Source organism: Oncorhynchus mykiss, chromosome 7, assembly GCF_057628025.1.
Source record: "Oncorhynchus mykiss isolate SJ-2025 chromosome 7, ASM5762802v1, whole genome shotgun sequence".
NCBI classification, from domain to species: domain Eukaryota; kingdom Metazoa; phylum Chordata; class Actinopteri; order Salmoniformes; family Salmonidae; genus Oncorhynchus; species Oncorhynchus mykiss.
The window spans coordinates 85837413-85856544 of NC_143028.1; the positions used below are offsets into that span (position 1 = coordinate 85837413).

General features: G+C 44.0%; 1 protein-coding gene across 4 annotated transcripts in view; it reads right to left on the reverse strand.

Moving 5' to 3' along the window:
• Positions 1-19132, reverse strand: part of pparg (peroxisome proliferator-activated receptor gamma) — a 134504-nt gene that overhangs the window by 83071 nt on the left and 32301 nt on the right. For 2 of the 4 annotated variants that reach the window (XM_090242176.1, XM_036984366.2), the window contains exons 2-3: positions 7142-7603; positions 6829-6998 (exon numbers count right to left, since the gene is read on the reverse strand). In XM_090242176.1, the coding sequence (XP_090098302.1) occupies positions 6829-6998; positions 7142-7601 (630 nt within the window). In that variant the 5' untranslated portion in view covers positions 7602-7603. Of the gene's footprint in view, positions 1-6828; positions 6999-7132; positions 7604-19132 lie in introns of all 4 variants that reach the window. The other 2 variants (XM_036984368.2, XM_036984365.2) reach the window with 1 other exon arrangement.

Sequence of the window (19132 nt, forward strand, 5' to 3'; positions counted from 1 at the left end):
CTAGGACTTCTACAGGGGCTAGAACTACTAAAGGACCAGGAAACACTGCTCCAGGGCTAGGACTACTACAAGAACAGGACCAGGAAACACTGCTCTAAAGCTAGGACTACTACATGACCAGGATCAGGAAACACTGCTCTGGAGCTAGAACTACTACAGGACCAGGATCAGGCAACACTGCTCTAGAGCTAGGACTACTACATGACCAGTAACAGGAAACACTACTCTAGAGCTAGGACTACTACAGGACCAGGAAACACTGCTCTAGAGCTAGGACTACTACAAGACCAGTATCAGGAAACATTGCTCTAGGGCTAGGAGTACAACAGGACCAGGAAAAACTGTTCTAGAGCTAGGACTACTACAGGACCAGGAAACACTGCTGTAGGGCTAGGACTACTACAGGACTAGGATCAGTACCAGGAAACATTACTTTAGGGCTAGGACTACTACAGGACCAGGAAACACTGCTCTACAGCTAGGACTACTACAGCACCAGGAAACACTGAACTAGACCTAGGACTACTACAGGACCAGGAAACGCTGCTCTAGAGCTAGGACTACTACAGGAACAGGAAACGCTGTTCTAGAGCTAGGACTACTACAGGACCAGGATCAGGAAACACTGCTCTAGAGCTAGGACTACTACAGGACCAGGAAACACTGTTCTAGAGCTAGGACTACTACAGGACCAGGAAACACTGCTCTAGAGCTAGGAATACTACAGGTCCAGGATCAGGAAACACTGCTCTAGTGCTAGACCTACTCCAGGACCAGGATCAGGAAACACTGCTGTAGGGCTAGGACTACTACTGGACTAGGATCAGGACCAGGAAACACTACTTTAGGGCTAGGACTACTACATGACCAGGAAACAATGCTCTAGGGCTAGGACTACTACAGGACCAGGAAACACTGCTCTACAGCTAGGACTACTACAGTATCAGGAAACACTGAACTAGACCTAGGACTACTACAGGACCAGGAAACGCTGCTCTAGAGCTAAGACTACTACAGGAACAGGAAACACTGTTCTAGAGCTAGGACTACTACAGGACCAGGAAACACTACTCTAGGGCTAGGACTACTACAGGACCAGTAAACACTGCTCTACAGCTAGGACTACTACAGGACCAGTAAACACTGCTCTACAGCTAGGACTACTACATGACCAGGAAACACTGAACTAGACCTAGGACTACTACAGGACCAGAATCAGGCAACACTGCTCTAGAGCTAGGACTACTACATGACCAGGAAACACTGCTCTAGAGCTAGGACTACTACAGGACCAGGAAACACTGCTCAAGAGCTAGGACTACTACATGACCAGGAAACACTGTTCTACAGCTAGGACTACTACAAGACCAGGAAACACTGCTCTAGGGCTAGGACTACTACAGGGGCTAGACCTACTACAGGACCGGGAAACACTGCTCTAAAGCTAAGACTACAACAGGACCAGGATCAGGCAACACTGCTTTAGAGCTAGGACTACTACAGGACAAGGATCAGGCAACACTGCTCTAGAGCTAGGACTTCTACAAGACCTGGATCAGGAAACACTGCTCTAGAGCTAGGACTACTACATGACCAGGAAAGGAAACACTGCTCTGGAGCTAGGACTACTACAGGACCAGGATCAGGCAACACTGCTCTAGAGCTAGGACTACTACATGACCAGGAAACACGGCTCTAGAGCTAGGACTACTACAGGACCAGGAAACACGGCTCTAGAGCTAGGACTACTACAGCACCAGGATCAGGAAACACTGCTCTAGTGCTAGGACTACTACAGGACCAGGATCAGGAAACACTGCTCTAGTGCTAGGACTACTACAGGACCAGGATCAGGAAACACTGCTCTAGAGCTAGGACTACTCCAGGATCAAGAAACACTGCTCTAGAGCTAGGACTACTACAGGACCAGGATCAGGAAACACTGCTCTAGGGCTAGGACTACTACAGGACCAGGATCAGGAAACACTGCTCTAGAGCTAGGACTACTACAGGACCAGGAAACACAGCTCTAGAGCTAGGACTACTACAGGACCAGGAAACACGGCTCTAGATCTAGGACTACTACAGCACCAGGAAACACTGATCTAGAGCCAGGACTATTACAGGGGCTATACCTACTACAGGACCAGGACCAGGAAACACTGCTCTAGGGCTAGGGCTACTACAAGACCAGGACCAGGAAACACTGCTCTAAAGCTAGGACTACTACATGACCAGGATCAGGAAACACTGCTCTGGAGCTAGAACTACTACAGGACAAGGATCAGGCAACACTGCTCTAGAGCTAGGACTACTACAAGACCTGGATCAGGAAACACTGCTTTAGAGCTAGGACTACTACAGGACTTGGAAACACTGCTCTAGAGCTAGGACTACTACATGACCAGGAAAGGAAACACTGCTCTGGAGCTAGGACTACTACAGGACCAGGATCAGGCAACACTGCTCTAGAGCTAGGACTACTACATGACCAGGAAACACTGCTCTAGAGCTAGGACTACTACAGGACCAGGAAACACTGCTCAAGAGCTAGGACTACTACATGACCAGGAAACACTGTTCTACAGCTAGGACTACTACAAGACCAGGAAACACTGCTCTAGGGCTAGGACTACTACAGGGGCTAGACCTACTACAGGACCGGGAAACACTGCTCTAAAGCTAAGACTACAACAGGACCAGGATCAGGCAACACTGCTTTAGAGCTAGGACTACTCCAGGACCAAGAAACACTGCTCTAGAGCTAGGACTACTACAAGACCAGGAAACGCTGCTCTTGAGCTAGGACTACTACAGGACCAGGAAACACTGCTCTTGAGCTAGGACTACTACATGACCAGGAAACACTGCTCTAGAGCTAGGACTACTACAGGACCAGGAAACACTGCTCTAGGGCTAGGACTTCTACAGGGGCTAGAACTACTAAAGGACCAGGAAACACTGCTCTAGGGCTAGGACTACTACAAGACCAGGACCAGGAAACACTGCTCTAAAGCTAGGACTACTACATGACCAGGATCAGGAAACACTGCTCTGGAGCTAGAACTACTACAGGACCAGGATCAGGCAACACTGCTCTAGAGCTAGGACTACTACATGACCAGTAACAGGAAACACTACTCTAGAGCTAGGACTACTACAGGACCAGGAAACACTGCTCTAGAGCTAGGACTACTACAAGACCAGTATCAGGAAACATTGCTCTAGGGCTAGGAGTACTACAGGACCAGGAAAAACTGTTCTAGAGCTAGGACTACTACAGGACCAGGAAACACTGCTGTAGGGCTAGGACTACTACAGGACTAGGATCAGTACCAGGAAACACTACTTTAGGGCTAGGACTACTACAGGACCAGGAAACACTGCTCTACAGCTAGGACTACTACAGCACCAGGAAACACTGAACTAGACCTAGGACTACTACAGGACCAGGAAACGCTGCTCTAGAGCTAGGACTACTACAGGAACAGGAAACGCTGTTCTAGAGCTAGGACTACTACAGGACCAGGATCAGGAAACACTGCTCTAGAGCTAGGACTACTACAGGACCAGGAAACACTGTTCTAGAGCTAGGACTACTACAGGACCAGGAAACACTGCTCTAGAGCTAGGAATACTACAGGTCCAGGATCAGGAAACACTGCTCTAGTGCTAGACCTACTCCAGGACCAGGATCAGGAAACACTGCTGTAGGGCTAGGACTACTACTGGACCAGGAAACAATGCTCTAGGGCTAGGACTACTACAGGACCAGGAAACACTGCTCTACAGCTAGGACTACTACAGTATCAGAAAACACTGAACTAGACCTAGGACTACTACAGGACCAGGAAACACTGCTCTAGAGCTAAGACTACTACAGGAACAGGAAACACTGTTCTAGAGCTAGGACTACTACAGGACCAGGAAACACTACTCTAGGGCTAGGACTACTACAGGACCAGTAAACACTGCTCTACAGCTAGGACTACTACAGGACCAGTAAACACTGCTCTACAGCTAGGACTACTACATGACCAGGAAACACTGAACTAGACCTAGGACTACTACAGGACCAGGAAACGCTGCTCTAGAGCTAGGACTACTACAGGACCAGGAAACACTACTCTAGGGCTAGGACTACTACAGGACCAGGAAACACTGCTCTAGGGATAGGACTACTAAAGGACCAGGAAACACTGCTCTAGAGCTAGGACTACTACTGGAACAGGAAACACTGCTCTATGGCTAGGACTACTACAGGACCAGGAAACACTGCTCTAGGGCTAGGACTACTACAGGACCAGCAAACACTACTCTAGGGCTAGGACTACTACAGGAGCAGGAAACAATGCTCTAGGGCTAGGACTACTACAGGACCAGGATACACTGCTCTAAGGCTAGGACTACTACAGGACCAGGATACACTGCTCTAGGGCTAGGACTACTACAGGACCAGGAAACACTGCTCTAGGGCTAGGACTACTACAGGACCAGCAAACACTACTCTAGGGCTAGGACTACTACAGGACCAGGAAACACTGCTCTAGGGCTAGGACTACTACAGGACCAGGATACACTGCTCTAGGGCTAGGACTACTACAGGATCAGGAAACACTGCTCTAGTGCTAGGATGACTACAGGACCAGAACACACTGCTCTAGAGCTAGGACTACTACAGGACCAATGAATGAGTGTGGTGCCATGACTACAATTATTCAAGCCCTGGACGAAACTGTGCGATTGTACCCTTGAGCAATGCCCTTAACCCCCCACTTGCTCTCCAGCCAGGGATGTTGCACTGCAGGGTATTTGGAGAAGTATAAGACACATTTTCGTTCTCACCAATGGACAATATAGTATATATTCTCTCCATGGTCCTGTCTCAAGAATATTCTTCGCACATCTCTACAGCCACACCACTGTTGCCTCTACTGCACAAGTATTCCATGTGTTGTACTACACTGCCATTACTGTGTGTATGGCTACTATTTCTGTGTGTTATCTAAACTATCCTGTATTTGTATTTTTTAGGGATCCCCATTAGCTGCTGCCAAGGCAGCAAGAAAACTGTACAGATGTCAGCTAATTTAGATGATTGATGCATTCATTCTATCATTTAAGACATTTATTCTTGTGAGTACTGATTTATTTATTAGTCTATCAATTATTTGCCTTTCACGAATGGCGCAGCGATCTAAGGCAGTGCATCTCAGTGCTAGAGGCATCACTACAGACACCCTGGTTCGAATCCAGCCTGGATCACAACTGTCCGTGATTGGGAGTCCCATAGTGTGGCTCACAATTGGCCCAGTGTTGTCTGGGTTTGGCCGGCGTAAGCCGTCATTGTAAATAAGAATTTGTTCTTAACTGACTTGCCTAGTTAAATAAAGGTTACATTTAAAAAAATATATAATTCTAGGTTATGACTGAGAAGCGGCTGGCCTACCATAGGCCTATTTGACTAGACAAGTTAACTAAAATAGCCCAACAAATTTAGGAAATTATAAACAAACATGTTGTTTAAAAGTGTATTCCTACACCTCTGGGGAAAAAAGTAATCCCACTGTCTCTGCCTGTCATACAAGGAGGCTACAGCGTCTGCTGCACACCTCCCTCTACGGCCGTTGCTTCTTGCCACTATCCAGGCCAAGTAGCCCACGTCCTCTGTAGTGTCTGGCTGGCTAGCTCTGCCTCCTCCATACACTGACTATATATAGACTTATTTTTCTATTGTATTATTGACTGTATGTTTGTTTTACTCCATGTGTAACTCTGTGTCGTTGTATGTGTCGAACTGCTTTGCTTTATCTTGGCCAGGTCGCAATTGTAAATGAGAACTTGTTCTCAACTTGCCTACCCTAACCCTAACCCTAACCCTTGTTCTCAACTTGCCTACCTTAACCCTAACCCTAACCCATAAATAAATATTTAATGGGGCAAGTCAGTTAAGAACAAATTCTTATTTACAATGATGGCCTACTGGGGAACATATTTTTACTATGTCAGCTCGGGGATTCAATCCAGCAACCGTTCGGTTACTGGCCCAACGCTCTAACCACTAGGCTACCTGCCGCCCCAAACAATAATAACAATAACAATAATACTATTAACAATACAAATACAAATTATTATAATACATAGTATTTATATAGTGATTTTCAAGGACCCAACATAGTCTCTCCCCAGCTTCCTCTTTCTGAAGCTCCACCTCAGTAAAGAATGTTTTAAACATCTGACCCTGGTTGGCTGACCCCAGCAGCTCTTGGCTTCTATCCTGATCCTCATACTAACGTACCACAAGATAATAGAACAATGAATACTGACTCACTGCTAACATTCTGCCTTGAAGTAGATACACACACTGCTAACACTGTGCCTTCCGGTAGATATACACACTGCTAACCACACTGACTGGCAAAGTATACTGACACATTAATGACTATACACACTTTTATGTTTTCTTGAAAGTAAGCACATATTTATCGGAAGATAGGATCTGTTTCAGAGAATGAACGGTGGAAATATGCCTCACACCTCTGGTCGCCCTTCGTATGATTATTTTTATTCAGAGACGTTGTGTCAGTCTGTCTAAGATGTTCTGCCACTGCAGGCTGTGCTGCTCGGGGAAGGAAACTATGTATGGGCTTGTGGTTAAAGTGACAGACAGACCCACATGAAGTGCAAGAAATGTTTAACGTGGTTGAGGGCAGGCAACTTTTGACCCTGTCTGTCAGCGTGAGTTTAAGCCTCTTTAGGGTGTGAGGTTATAGCACACAGGTAAACAACGGAGAAATAAGGAGACACAAACACACAGAGTAGTCGTACCTTGCAGCCTTCACAGGCATGGACTCCGTAGTGGAAGCCAGAAGCTTTGTCTCCACAGACTCGACACTCTATGTTGAGTAGGGAAGCGGTGGTGTCGTCCTGTAGCTTGGAGTAGAGAGGACTGCTGTCTGAGTGCTGGGGAGGAGACTCTGGCTCCAGTTTTATACAACCTGAGGGACAGAACAGACAAACACTGATACAATGACAAAGACAGAGCAGGGTCACACAACATGCACATTGATATAGAAGAGATGTTGTTGTGTTAGTTATATTTTCAAATGCTAGCAAATATTTGATCACACACAGGTCTCACCGTGTCCCTCCTGAACCTGGCTGTGGTTGTACATGTGGTCCATGTATGCAAGGTGGTGTCCCAGGGCAGGGCTGGAGCCAGGGGTGGGGCAGGGCTGGTAACCCTGGCCAGGTCTAGGGCTGAGGTGACTGGGGCTGTAGCTGGCTTGGTAGTGGTGGGCCTGGGTGGGTCTGGGACTGTTGCTGGCTTGGTAGTGGTGGGCCTGGGTGGGTCTGGGGCTGTGGTTGTCTTGGTAGTGGTGGGCCTGGGTGGATCTGGGACTGTGGCTTGCTTGGTAGTGGTGGACCTGGGTGGGTCTGTAGCTGGAGATGGTGGGTCCGTGTTCGTAGTCCAGGCTAGTGTAGTCCAGGGTGGTGAATGGTTTCATATCCAGAGAGTGAGAACTGTCATCAAGCTCCTCCAGGTGTACAGGGGTCAGACTGATGCCCATTGGCCATGCGAGGAGCTGGGTATCCACCATGTCTGTTAGAGATAGGGGAAGAGAGGGAGTGAGGGGAAGAGAGGAGCAGGGAGAGTCAGGATCTGTGTGTGTGAGAGAGTGTGACAATGTGGTAAAAGACTAACTGATACAAAACAGAGTCCTTCCGCCTGATTCCCTCAGGCTTGTCAATTCAGACAGATTGAAAACATATTGAACTATACCGCTGATACTAGTCCTCCCTTCTGCTTCCCTCAGGCTTGTCAATGTGAGGCCATTTCAGACTGAGATCAAAAAGATATGTGAGCTCTGTTGTTCTGTAATAAACATTCTGCATGCTTACCATCAAGACCATTTGAGACCCTCCTATTCCTACTAGTCTACAGAACTGTGTTCATGGTAGGGACCCTCCTAGTGAAGTCTACAGAACTGTGTTCATAGTAGGGACCCTCCTAGTGAAGTCTGCAGAACTGTGTTCATAGTAGGGACCCTCCTAGTGAAGTCTACAGAACTGTGTTCATAGTAGGGACCCTCCTAATGAAGTCTACAGAACTGTGTTCAATCTCCGAACTGAACATATCCTGTGAGATAGTGAACTGAACTCTAACTTGGTTGACCTCCAATCAGTGACTGATGAAACCCACTGCTCTGAACCCATGTGATGTTACACTCAACTTTATATAACCAAGGCTATCCTTCACTATTAACAGATACCAGGGGAAATACTACTCCTCAAAACAAACAGAATTTATAACATGGGGTCTAACAGTACCAAGCCCTAGTAGTAGTCTAAGCAGATAAATAATTTATAATTTATAACATGGGAAAGTGTTAAGATGAAATCTAACAGTACCAGGCCATATTAGTAGTCTAAGCAAAGAGCTCTTGGAAATACTGTGTGTACATATTTAGTTATTTAAAAATTGAATTGTGTTTTATTGCATATGTGGTGGTTTTGACCCACAGACTAGCAGATAAACTGGCACATCAACTCTTTTTGTCTAGGCGAGCTAGCTGGCTAATAATTTTTGTTCAAATGATGCATGACCTGTCCCCAACGTCAATGGTTGTGAATATGGGGAAAGGTCTGTCCGTGAAAGAGATGTTCTGCTTTTTTGACACTCAACAAAAGCAAGTTCTGCAGGCTCTAGTTTTATCTTATCTTGATTATTGCCAAGTCGTATGGTCAGGTGCTGCAAAGAAGGACCTAGAAAAACTGCAGCTGGCCCAGAACATAGCGGCACGTCTTGCTCTTTACTCTTATCAGAGGGCTTTATAAATGCTATGCATGCCAGTCTCTCTTGGCTAAACTTCTTATTTTTATAAGAAACATAAATGTGTTAAATTCCAATTGTTTGCATAGTCAACTGACACACACACCTACCCCACCAGATGTGCCACCAGGGGTCTTTTCCCAGTCCCCAAATCCAGAAGAAATTCAAAAAAGTGTATAGTATTAAATAGAGCCATTTTGCTCAAATGAACAGCAAGTCTGGTTTCAAAAAACAGATAAAACAGCACATCACGGAACAACACCTGTTCTTGTCTATTAATGTTCCATATTATGTTTTGTGTGGACACCAAAAAGAGTGGTTTTAGTTTTATTTCTTTGCACCAAAGACGACAAGTGATAAACAATACAGGTAAAACAATTATTTAAAAAACAATGATGTGCAGGTGTGGTTGGAAACCCAAGGGCTGATAAATTCCACACCACAAAAACACAATATACAATACATAAGTACAAAAATGAAGAAAGGTTTTATTTATTCGCACCACAGAAGTGAAAGACAAAACAGTACAGATAAAAACAGATAAAAACAGTGTGCAGGTGAGGTTGGAAGACCAAAAGGGCTGATTTGAAAACCACAAATATAAGTACAAAAAAACTAAAACCTTTGATCAATCAGTTAACCAAAGCATATTAACTATAATTGTACATATCATACTCAGTAAATAGGAAAAAACATGTTTGATTATGTGCGTGTGAGTGTTATGCTACATGGAGGGGATTATTGGGTAGTTTGGTTCATCAGGCTGACCCCAAGTCTTCGCTTGAAGTTATTGAGGGATGATGGGGTTTTGACAGCATGAAGATAAGAATTCCAGAGTATGGTACCTTTTGTATCTGATAGTAAATTCTATGTGAAGTGGGGAGGGTGAAGGTTACCACAGTGGCTTGTGTTATATAGATGGATTCTTTGTAATGGCGCCGGAGGGATGGCTGCCGTTTTGCGTTCTCCAAACCAACTGTGCTATTTAGAAGAAAACAATTACGTTGTTGTAACTTATATTTTAACTTATTTTTTACATAATGTTGTAGCAACCGCCACTTATGACCGAAAATAAGTTATTGACAGAACAGCGATTTAAAAAAATAAAGAAAAGGGGACGGAGGTCAGGCTGCCTTCTGAGAATTTGTAGGCGAGTGAGTAAATCCCTCTGCCATCAGTCCTATTAGCCAACTTGAAATCATTGGATAACAAAATGGATGAGCTCCGATCAAGGATATCCTACCAAAGGGACATTAAAAACTGTAATATATTATGTTTCACCGAGTTGTGGCTGAACAACGACATGGATAACATCCATCGGCAAGATAGAACAGCTGCCTCCGGTAAGACAAGGGGTGGGGTTCTGTGTCTATTTGTAAATAACAGCTGATGCACTATATACCAAGAGTTTTTATCGTAGCTGTTTGTTTCCCACCACAAACAGATGCTGGCACTAAGACGGCACTCAACAAGCTGTATAGGGCCATAAGCAAACAGGAAAATGCTCATCCAGAGTGGCTGGGGACTTTAATGCAGGGAAACTTAAATCCATTTTACCTCATTTCTACCAGCACATTTGGGGCAGCAGGTAGCCTAGTGCTTAGAGCATTGGGCCGGTACCAAAAAGGTTGCTTGATCAAATCCCCAAGCTGACAAAGAACAAATCTGTCATTCTGCCCCTGAACAAGGCAGTTAACCCACTGTTCCTAGGCTGTCATTGTAAATAAGAATTTGTTCTTAACTGACTTGCCTAGTTAAATTAAACAAATGTTAAATGTGCAACTAGAGAGAAAAAAACTCTTAACCACCTTTACTCCACACACAGGGATGTGTACAAAGCTCCCCCACCCTCCATTTGGCAAATCTGACCAAAAAACTATCCTCCTGATTCCTGCTTACAAGCAAAAACTATAGCAGGTAGTACCAGTGACTCGCTCAATAAGGAAGTGGTCAGAGGACGCAGATGCTAAGCTACAGGACTGTTTTGCTAGCACAGACTGGAATATGTTCCGGGATTCTTCCAATGGCATTGAGAGGTACACCACATCAGTCACTGGCTTCATCAATAAGTGCATCGATGACGTCGTCCCCACAGTGACCGTGTGTACGTACCCCAAACGGAAGCCATGGATTACAGGCAACATCCGCACTGAGCTAAAGGGCAGAGTAGCAGCTATCAAGGAAGAGGACTCTAACCCGGACGCTTATAAGAAAACCCGCTGACAAACCATCAAACAGGCAAAGGGTCAATACAGGACAAAGATTGAATCGTGCTATACCAGCTCCGACGGGGGCAAATCCAAGGTTGATGCAAGGATATCAAAGAAACTAACAATGTCAGGATAGGGTGGCCGATAGACGGATCCAATTACCACTTTTTAACCACCAAAAAATTTGCAGGAGGGAATTTCTATGAAAAGAGATTCAACATCAATGAGGTCTTCTATTACAAAGAATTGAAAACATTTATGAACTAAAATGGACCCTCACTTGATGTTCTACAGTGGTGAACAGCATTATAAGGAGACATGTCATAAAGCATGGTTGTCACTTCAGTCAACCATGTTTCTGGAAGGGCAACAATGGAACATTAATGACTGAGAGAAGATCGATAATGAACAAGGTGGTCATGATTTTTAGGAAGACTGAACATTCAAATGAAAGGTAGAAAATCAACTTGTCTTGGACTTAGATAAACTGCTATACAGGTTGTTAAATTGCTTATCATAGTAAATCACAAGTGATAGCCTCATATCTGGTAAATCTCAGGAAATTTTTATCTGGATCAACACAATAATGATATTTATTTGGCTTCATTAATGTCTAATGGGTTAGGAAAATATGCAGTATTTTGTTTTTTTTATGTATTATTTCTTACACTGTTACCCCAGAAAATCTTAAGTCTTATTACATACAGCTGGGAAGACCTATTGGCTATAAGAGCAACGTCAACTGACCAGGAATACGAGTTTCGGGAAGCAGATCCTCTGTTTGGACCACCACCCAAGACAATGAATCAGATTCCAGTAGGCGACCCAAAACAACAGCGCCGCAGAAGGGGCAGACGGAGCGGTCTTCTGGTCTGGCTCCGTAGATGGGTACGTCGCTCACCACTCCCAAGTATACTACTCGACAATGTCCAGTCTCTTGACAACAAGGTAGACAAAATTCGAGCAAGGGTTGCCTTCCAGAGAGACAGAGACTGTAACATTCTCTGTTTATAAGCACCCGGCTTCTTCACGCATCACGCTAACAAACAAACATCTATCTGGTAAGAAGAAGGGCGGGGGTGTATGCCTTATGATTAACGAGTTGTATTGTGATCATAACAACATACAGGAACTCAAGTCCTTTTGTTCACCTGACCTAGAATTCCTTACAATTAAATGCCAACCACATTATCTACCAAGAGAACTCTCCTCGATTATGATCACAACCGTGTAAATCCTCCCCTCCCAGCAGACACCTCGACGGCCCTGAAAGAACTTCATTGGACTCTATGTAAACTGGAAACCACATATCCTGAGGCTGCATTTATTGTATTTAAACAAGGCTAATCTGAAGACAAAGCACCCTAAATTTTATCAGAATTAGTGACCCAGGCTAGCAAAATTCTGGATCATTGCTACTCTAACTTCCGCGATGCATACAAAGCCCTCCCTCGTCCTCCTCCAACCACAACTCCATTTTGTTGCTCCCAGCCTATAGACAGAAACTAAAACAGGAAACGCCCGTGCTCAGGTCTGTTCAACGCCGACCAATCTGACTCCATGTTCCAAGATTGCTTCAATCACGTGGACTGGGATATGTTCCGGATAACATCCGGACAACAACATTGATGCATACGCTGATTCAGTGAACGAGTTTATTAGCAAGTGCATCAGTGATGTTGTACCCACGGTGACTATTAAAACCTTCCCCAACCAGAAACCGTGGATTGATGGCCGCATTCGCTCAAAACTGAGAGCGCTAACCACTGCTTTTAATCATGGCAAGGCGACTGGAAACATGAGGCTGGGGAAATTTGGCTCGTCACCAAAAACACTTACAAACCTTTACAGATACACAATCGAGAGCATCCTGTCGGGCTGTATCACCGCCTGGTACGGCAACTGCTCCGCCCACAACCGTAAGGCTCTCCAGAGGGTAGTGAGGTCTGCACAACACATCATGTGATCATTGTTGTGAAATTGTTAGATATTACTGCACGGTCGGAATTAGAAGCACAAGCATTTCGTTACACTCGCATTAACATCTGCTAACCATGTGTATGTGACCAAAAACATTTGATTTGAAGACTTCAGAGGATTATGACACTTAGAGCAATGTGTGTTTTTGGTCATGAGGTTAGGTGAAACACGAACAAAGTAGAGTAAATGTGTGTGTGTGTAAGTACGGGTGTGTGTCAAATCAGTGGACTATAGTGGAGTCACTTGCCATAGGCCTAGGATATGGGGGGGGGGGGGGGGGACCAGCTGATCATACTTCAGGTATGTGATGTTGTGATGTCTTTCCTTCTTCAATTACTCGTGACAGCAGTTCCTTTTGAGGTGATTTTGGCTCCCTTCAGGCATTTGGCTCTAATGAGAATCTATAGATCTGGGCCGTCCATCGGGAAGAACGTGCAATTCCTATGCGCCCGCTCCATCTCAATTAGTTTGAGTCCAGTTTAAGTTTATCATGGCCTGGACTTCTTTTTGTGGAGTGAGTAGTTAATAGAGTGTAGTGTTGATACGTATTCACATCTCTAAAGAACTGTTGGTGTTGACCCAGTAGTTCATGGAGTGTTGTGTTGATACATATTCCTCTTCCACATTGAGCTTGGCAGAATTTTTTTTGTCTAGTATTAGCCATGCTGCAAGCTTATTGTGAGCTAAAATTAGTTCCCAAACACTATCCACACCCCCCATCCTGAAAAGATGCTCCACCAGTGAAATGGCAAACACACACAGCTTGATTGATAAACAGAGAGAAGGCAGAGGACTTATTCACTGTATGGATTCTGACTTCACTTTACTACATTTATTGTAATTTAGCAGACACTCTTATCCAGAGCGACTTACAGTGCATACATTTTCATACTTCCACCACATACTGGTCCTCCGTGTGAATCAAACTAACAACCCTGGCATTGCAAGTGCCATGCTCTACCAACTGAGTCACACGGGACCTAAACGAGCAGGAGATCACCAACTCACAAGCTGTGGATACAAGCAGTAAGCAGGGCAGTAAGCCAAAACACTGGTGGAAGATGCTTGGGAGAGACAGTGGTAAGAGCATTCACTTAACCACAGAAGGAGCAGCATGAATGAAGTTTGTTAATACAGATAAATTGTAAATGTATAAATTAATAGATCACTAATCACCCCCACCCCCCCCCCCAAATGTATTTATTTACACACACACACACACACACACACACACACACAGTGGGGAGAACAAGTATTTGATACACTGCCAATTTTGCAGGTTTTCCTACTTACAAAGCATGTAGAGGTCTGTAATTGTTATCATAGGTACACTTCAACTGTGAGAGACGGAATCTAAAACAAAAATCCAGAAAATCACATTGTATGATTTTTAAGTAATTAATTTGCATTTTATTGCGTGACATAAGTATTTGGTCACCTACCAACCAGTAAGAATTCCATCTCTCACAGACCTGTTAGTTTTTCTTTAAGAAGCCCTCCTGTTCTCCACTCATTACCTGTATAAACTGCACCTGTTTGAACTCGTTACCTGTATAAAAGACACTTGTCCACACACTCAATCAAACAGACTCCAACCTCTCCACAATGGCCAAGACCAGAGAGCTGTGTAAGGACATCAGGGATACAATTGTAGACCTGCACAAGGCTGGGATGGGCTACAGGACAATAGGCAAGCAGCTTGGTGAGAAGGCAACAACTGTTGGCGCAATTATTAGAAAATTGAAGAAGTTCAAGATGACGGTCAAATCACCCTTGGTCTGGGGCTCCATGCAAGATCTCACCTCGTGGGGCATCAATGATCATGAGGAAGGTGAGGGATCAGCCCAGAACTACACGACAGGACCTGGTCAATGTCCTGAAGAGAACTGGGACCACAGTCTCAAACAAAACCATTAGTAACACACTACGCTGTCATGGATTAAATTCCTGCAGCACACGCAAGGTCCCCCTGCTCAAGCCAGGCATGTTCAGGCCCGTCTGAAGTTTGCCAATGACCATCTGGATGATCCAGAGGAGGAATGGGAGAAGGTCATCTGGTCTGATGAGACAAAAATAGAGCTTTTTGGTCTAAACTCCACTCGCCGTGTTTGGAGGAAGAAGGATGAGTACAACCCCAGAACACCATCCATCAACTAAGGAGTGGCTCCGTAAGAAGCATCTCAAGGTCCTGGAGTGGCCTAGCCAGTCTCCAGACCTGAACCCAATAGAAAATCTTTGGAGGGAGCTGAAAGTCTGTATTGCCCCAAAACCTGAAGGATCTGGATAAGGTCTGTATGGAGGAGTGGGCCAAAATCCCTGCTGCAGTGTGTGCAAACCTGGTCAAGAACTACATGAAACGTATGATCTCTGTAATTGCAAACAAAGGTTTCTGTACCAAATATTAAGTTCTGCTTTGCTGATGTATCAAATACTTATGTCATGCAATGAATTACTTAAAAATCATACAATGTGATTTTATGGATTTTTGTTTTAGATTCTGTCTCTCACAGTTGAAGTGTACCTATGATAAAAATTAGACCTCTACATGCTTTGTAAGTAGGAAAACCTGCAAAATCGGCAGCGTATCAAATACTTGTTCCCCCCACTGTATGTGTGTGTGTATATATATATATATATATATATATACACACAGTGCCTTGCGAAAGTATTCGGCCCCCTTGAACTTTGCGACCTTTTGCCACATTTCAGGCTTCAAACATAAAGATATAAAACTGTATTTTTTTGTGAAGAATCAACAACAAGTGGGACACAATCATGAAGTGGAACGACATTTATATATGATATTTCAAACTTTTTTAACAAATCAAAAACTGAAAAATTGGGCGTGCAAAATTATTCAGCCCCTTTACTTTCAGTGCAGCAAACTCTCTCCAGAAGTTCAGTGAGGATCTCTGAATGATCCAATGTTGACCTAAATGACTAATGATGATAAATACAATCCACCTGTGTGTGATCAAGTCTCCGTATAAATGCACCTGCACTGTGATAGTCTCAGAGGTCCGTCAAAAGCGCAGAGAGCATCATGAAGAACAAGTAACACACCAGGCAGGTCTGAGATACTGTTGTGAAGAAGTTTAAAGCCGGATTTGGATACAAAAAGATTTCCCAAGCTTTAAACATCCCAAGGAGCACTGTGCAAGTGATAATATTGAAATTGAAGGAGTATCAGACCACTGCAAATCTACCAAGACCTGGCCGTCCCTCTAAACTTTCAGCTCATACAAGGAGAATACTGATCAGAGATGCAGCCAAGAGGCCCATGATCACTCTGGATGAACTGCAGAGATCTACAGCTGAGGTGGGAGACTCTGTCCATAGGACAACAATCAGTCGTATATTGCACAAATCTGGCCTTTATGGAAGAGTGGCAAGAAGAAAGCCATTTCTTAAAGATATCCATAAAAAGTGTCGTTTAAAGTTTGCCACAAGCCACCTGGGAGACACACCAAACATGTGGAAGAAGGTGCTCTGGTCAGATGAAACCAAAATTGAACAAAATTGAAAATTGAACTGCAGGGACAGGGAATATGGTTAAAATTGATGGGAAGATGGATGGAGCCAAATACAGGACCATTCTGGAAGAAAACCTGATGGAGTCTGCAAAAGACCTGAGACTGGGACGGAGATTTGTCTTCCAACAAGACAATGATCCAAAACATAAAGCAAAATCTACAATGGAATGGTTCAAAAATAAACATATCCAGGTGTTAGAATGGCCAAGTCAAAGTCCAGACCTGAATCCAATCGAGAATCTGTGGAAAGAACTGAAAACTGCTGTTCACAAATGCTCTCCATCCAAGGAGTTTTGCAAGGAGGAATGGGAAAAAATGTCAGTCTCTCGATGTGCAAAACTGCTAGAGACATACCCCAAGCGACTTACAGCTGTAATCACAGCAAAAGGTGGCGCTACAAAGTATTAACTTAAGGGGGCTGAATAATTTTGCACACCCAATTTTTCAGTTTTTGATTTGTTAAAAAAGTTTGAAATATCCAATAAATGTCGTTCCACTTCATGATTGTGTCCCACTTGTTGTTGATTCTTCACAAAAAAATACAGTTTTATATCTTTATGTTTGAAGCCTGAAATGTGGCAAAAGGTCGCAAAGTTCAAGGGGGGCGAATACTTTCGCAAGGCACTGTATATATTTGTTTTGTTTAAATGTGTGTGCATGTGAGTGTGGGAGAGTTTGGATATAAGGAGGAGATTAGCAACAGCTACTGAGGATCCTAAAAATACAAACACACCAAATCTGGACACTGTACCAATTTGTTTCACCTGGCAGCTGGTTCCTTGATCTTTTGTTAACATCAATTGAACAGTCATTTGAGAGGAATAGGAGATGCAATTGAGGAATTCAGTGCTGAGAACGACTGACTGAACTGTGTGTGGTGAGCTTTCTGCCACCCAGAGCTGCTGAGGCATCACCCAAGTGGGTGCTACACATTGTGCAGGAGGACCTAGCTACAGTTGAAGTCAGAAGTTTACATACACCTTAGCCAAATACATTTAAACTCAGTTTTTCACACTTCCTGACATTTAATCCGATGTAAAAAATTCCCTGTTTTATGTCAGGTTGGATCACCGATTTATTTAAGAATGTGAAATGTCAGAATAATAGTAGAGATTTATTTAAGCTTTGATTTCTTTCATCACATTCTCAGTAGGTCAGAAGTTTGCATACGCTCAATTAGTATTTGGTAGCATTGCCTTTAAATTGTTTAACATGGGTCAAACATTTTGGGTTGCCTTCCACAAGCTTGAATTTTGGCCCATTCCTCCTGACAGAGCTGGTGTAACTGAGTCAGGTTTGTAGGCCTCCTCGCTCGCACATGCTTTTTCAGTTCTGCCCACAAATGTTCTATGGGACTGAGGTCAGGGCTTTGTGATGGCCACTCCAATGCCTTGACTTTGTTGTCCTTAAGTCATTTTGCCACAACTTTGGAAGTATGCTTCTGTCCATTTGCGATCAAGCTTTAACTTCCTGACTAATGTCTTGAGATGTTGCTTCAATATATCCACAATTTCCCTTCCTCATGATGCCACCTATTTGGTGAAGTGCACCAGTCCCTCCTGCAGTAAAGCACCCCCACAACATGATGCTGCCACACCCATGCTTCACGGTTGGGATGGTGTTCTTTGGCTTGCAAGCCTACTCCTTTTTCCTACAAACATAACAATGGTCATTATGGCCAAACAGTTCTAATATTTGTTTGATCAGACCAGAGGACATTTATCCAAAAAGTACGATCTTTGTCCCCATGTGCAGTTGCAAACCGTAGTCTGGCTTTTTTTATGGCGGATTTGGAGCAGTGGCTTCTTCTTTGCTGAGCGACCTTTCAGGCTATGTCGATATAGGACTCGTTTTACTGTGGATATAGAAACTTTTGTACCCTCCAGCATCTTCACAAGGTCCTTTGCTGTTGATCTGGGATTGATTTGCACTTTTCACACCAAAGTACGTACATCTCTAGGAGACAGAACGCGTCTCCTTCCTGAGCGGTATGATGGCTGCGTGGTCCCATGGTGTTTATACTTGCGTACTATTGCTTGTACAGATGAACGTGGTACATTCAGACGATTGGAAATTGCTCCCAAGGATGTACCAGACTTGTGGAGGTCTACAATTATTTTTCTGAGGTTTTGGCTGATTTCTTTTGATTTTCCCTGTGATGTCAAGCTAAGAGGCACTGACTTTGAAGGTAGGCCTTGAAATACATCCACAGGTACACCTCCAATTGACTCAAATGTTGTCAATTAGCCTATCAGAAGCTTCTAAAGCCATGACATAATTTTCTGGACTTTTCCAAGCTGTTTAAAGGCAATGTCACCTTAGTGTATGTAAACTTCTGACCCACTGGTTTGTGATACAGTGAATTATAAGTGGAATAATCTGTCTATAAACAATTGTTGGAAAAAAATACTTGTGTCATGCACAAAGTAGGGTCCTAACCGACTTGGCAAAACTAAAGTTTGTTAACAAGAGATTTGTGGACTGGTTGAAAAACAAGTTTTAATGACTCCAACCTAAGTGTATGTAAACTCCTGACTTCAACTGTAACCACAGTTAGATCAACCAATACATCATCA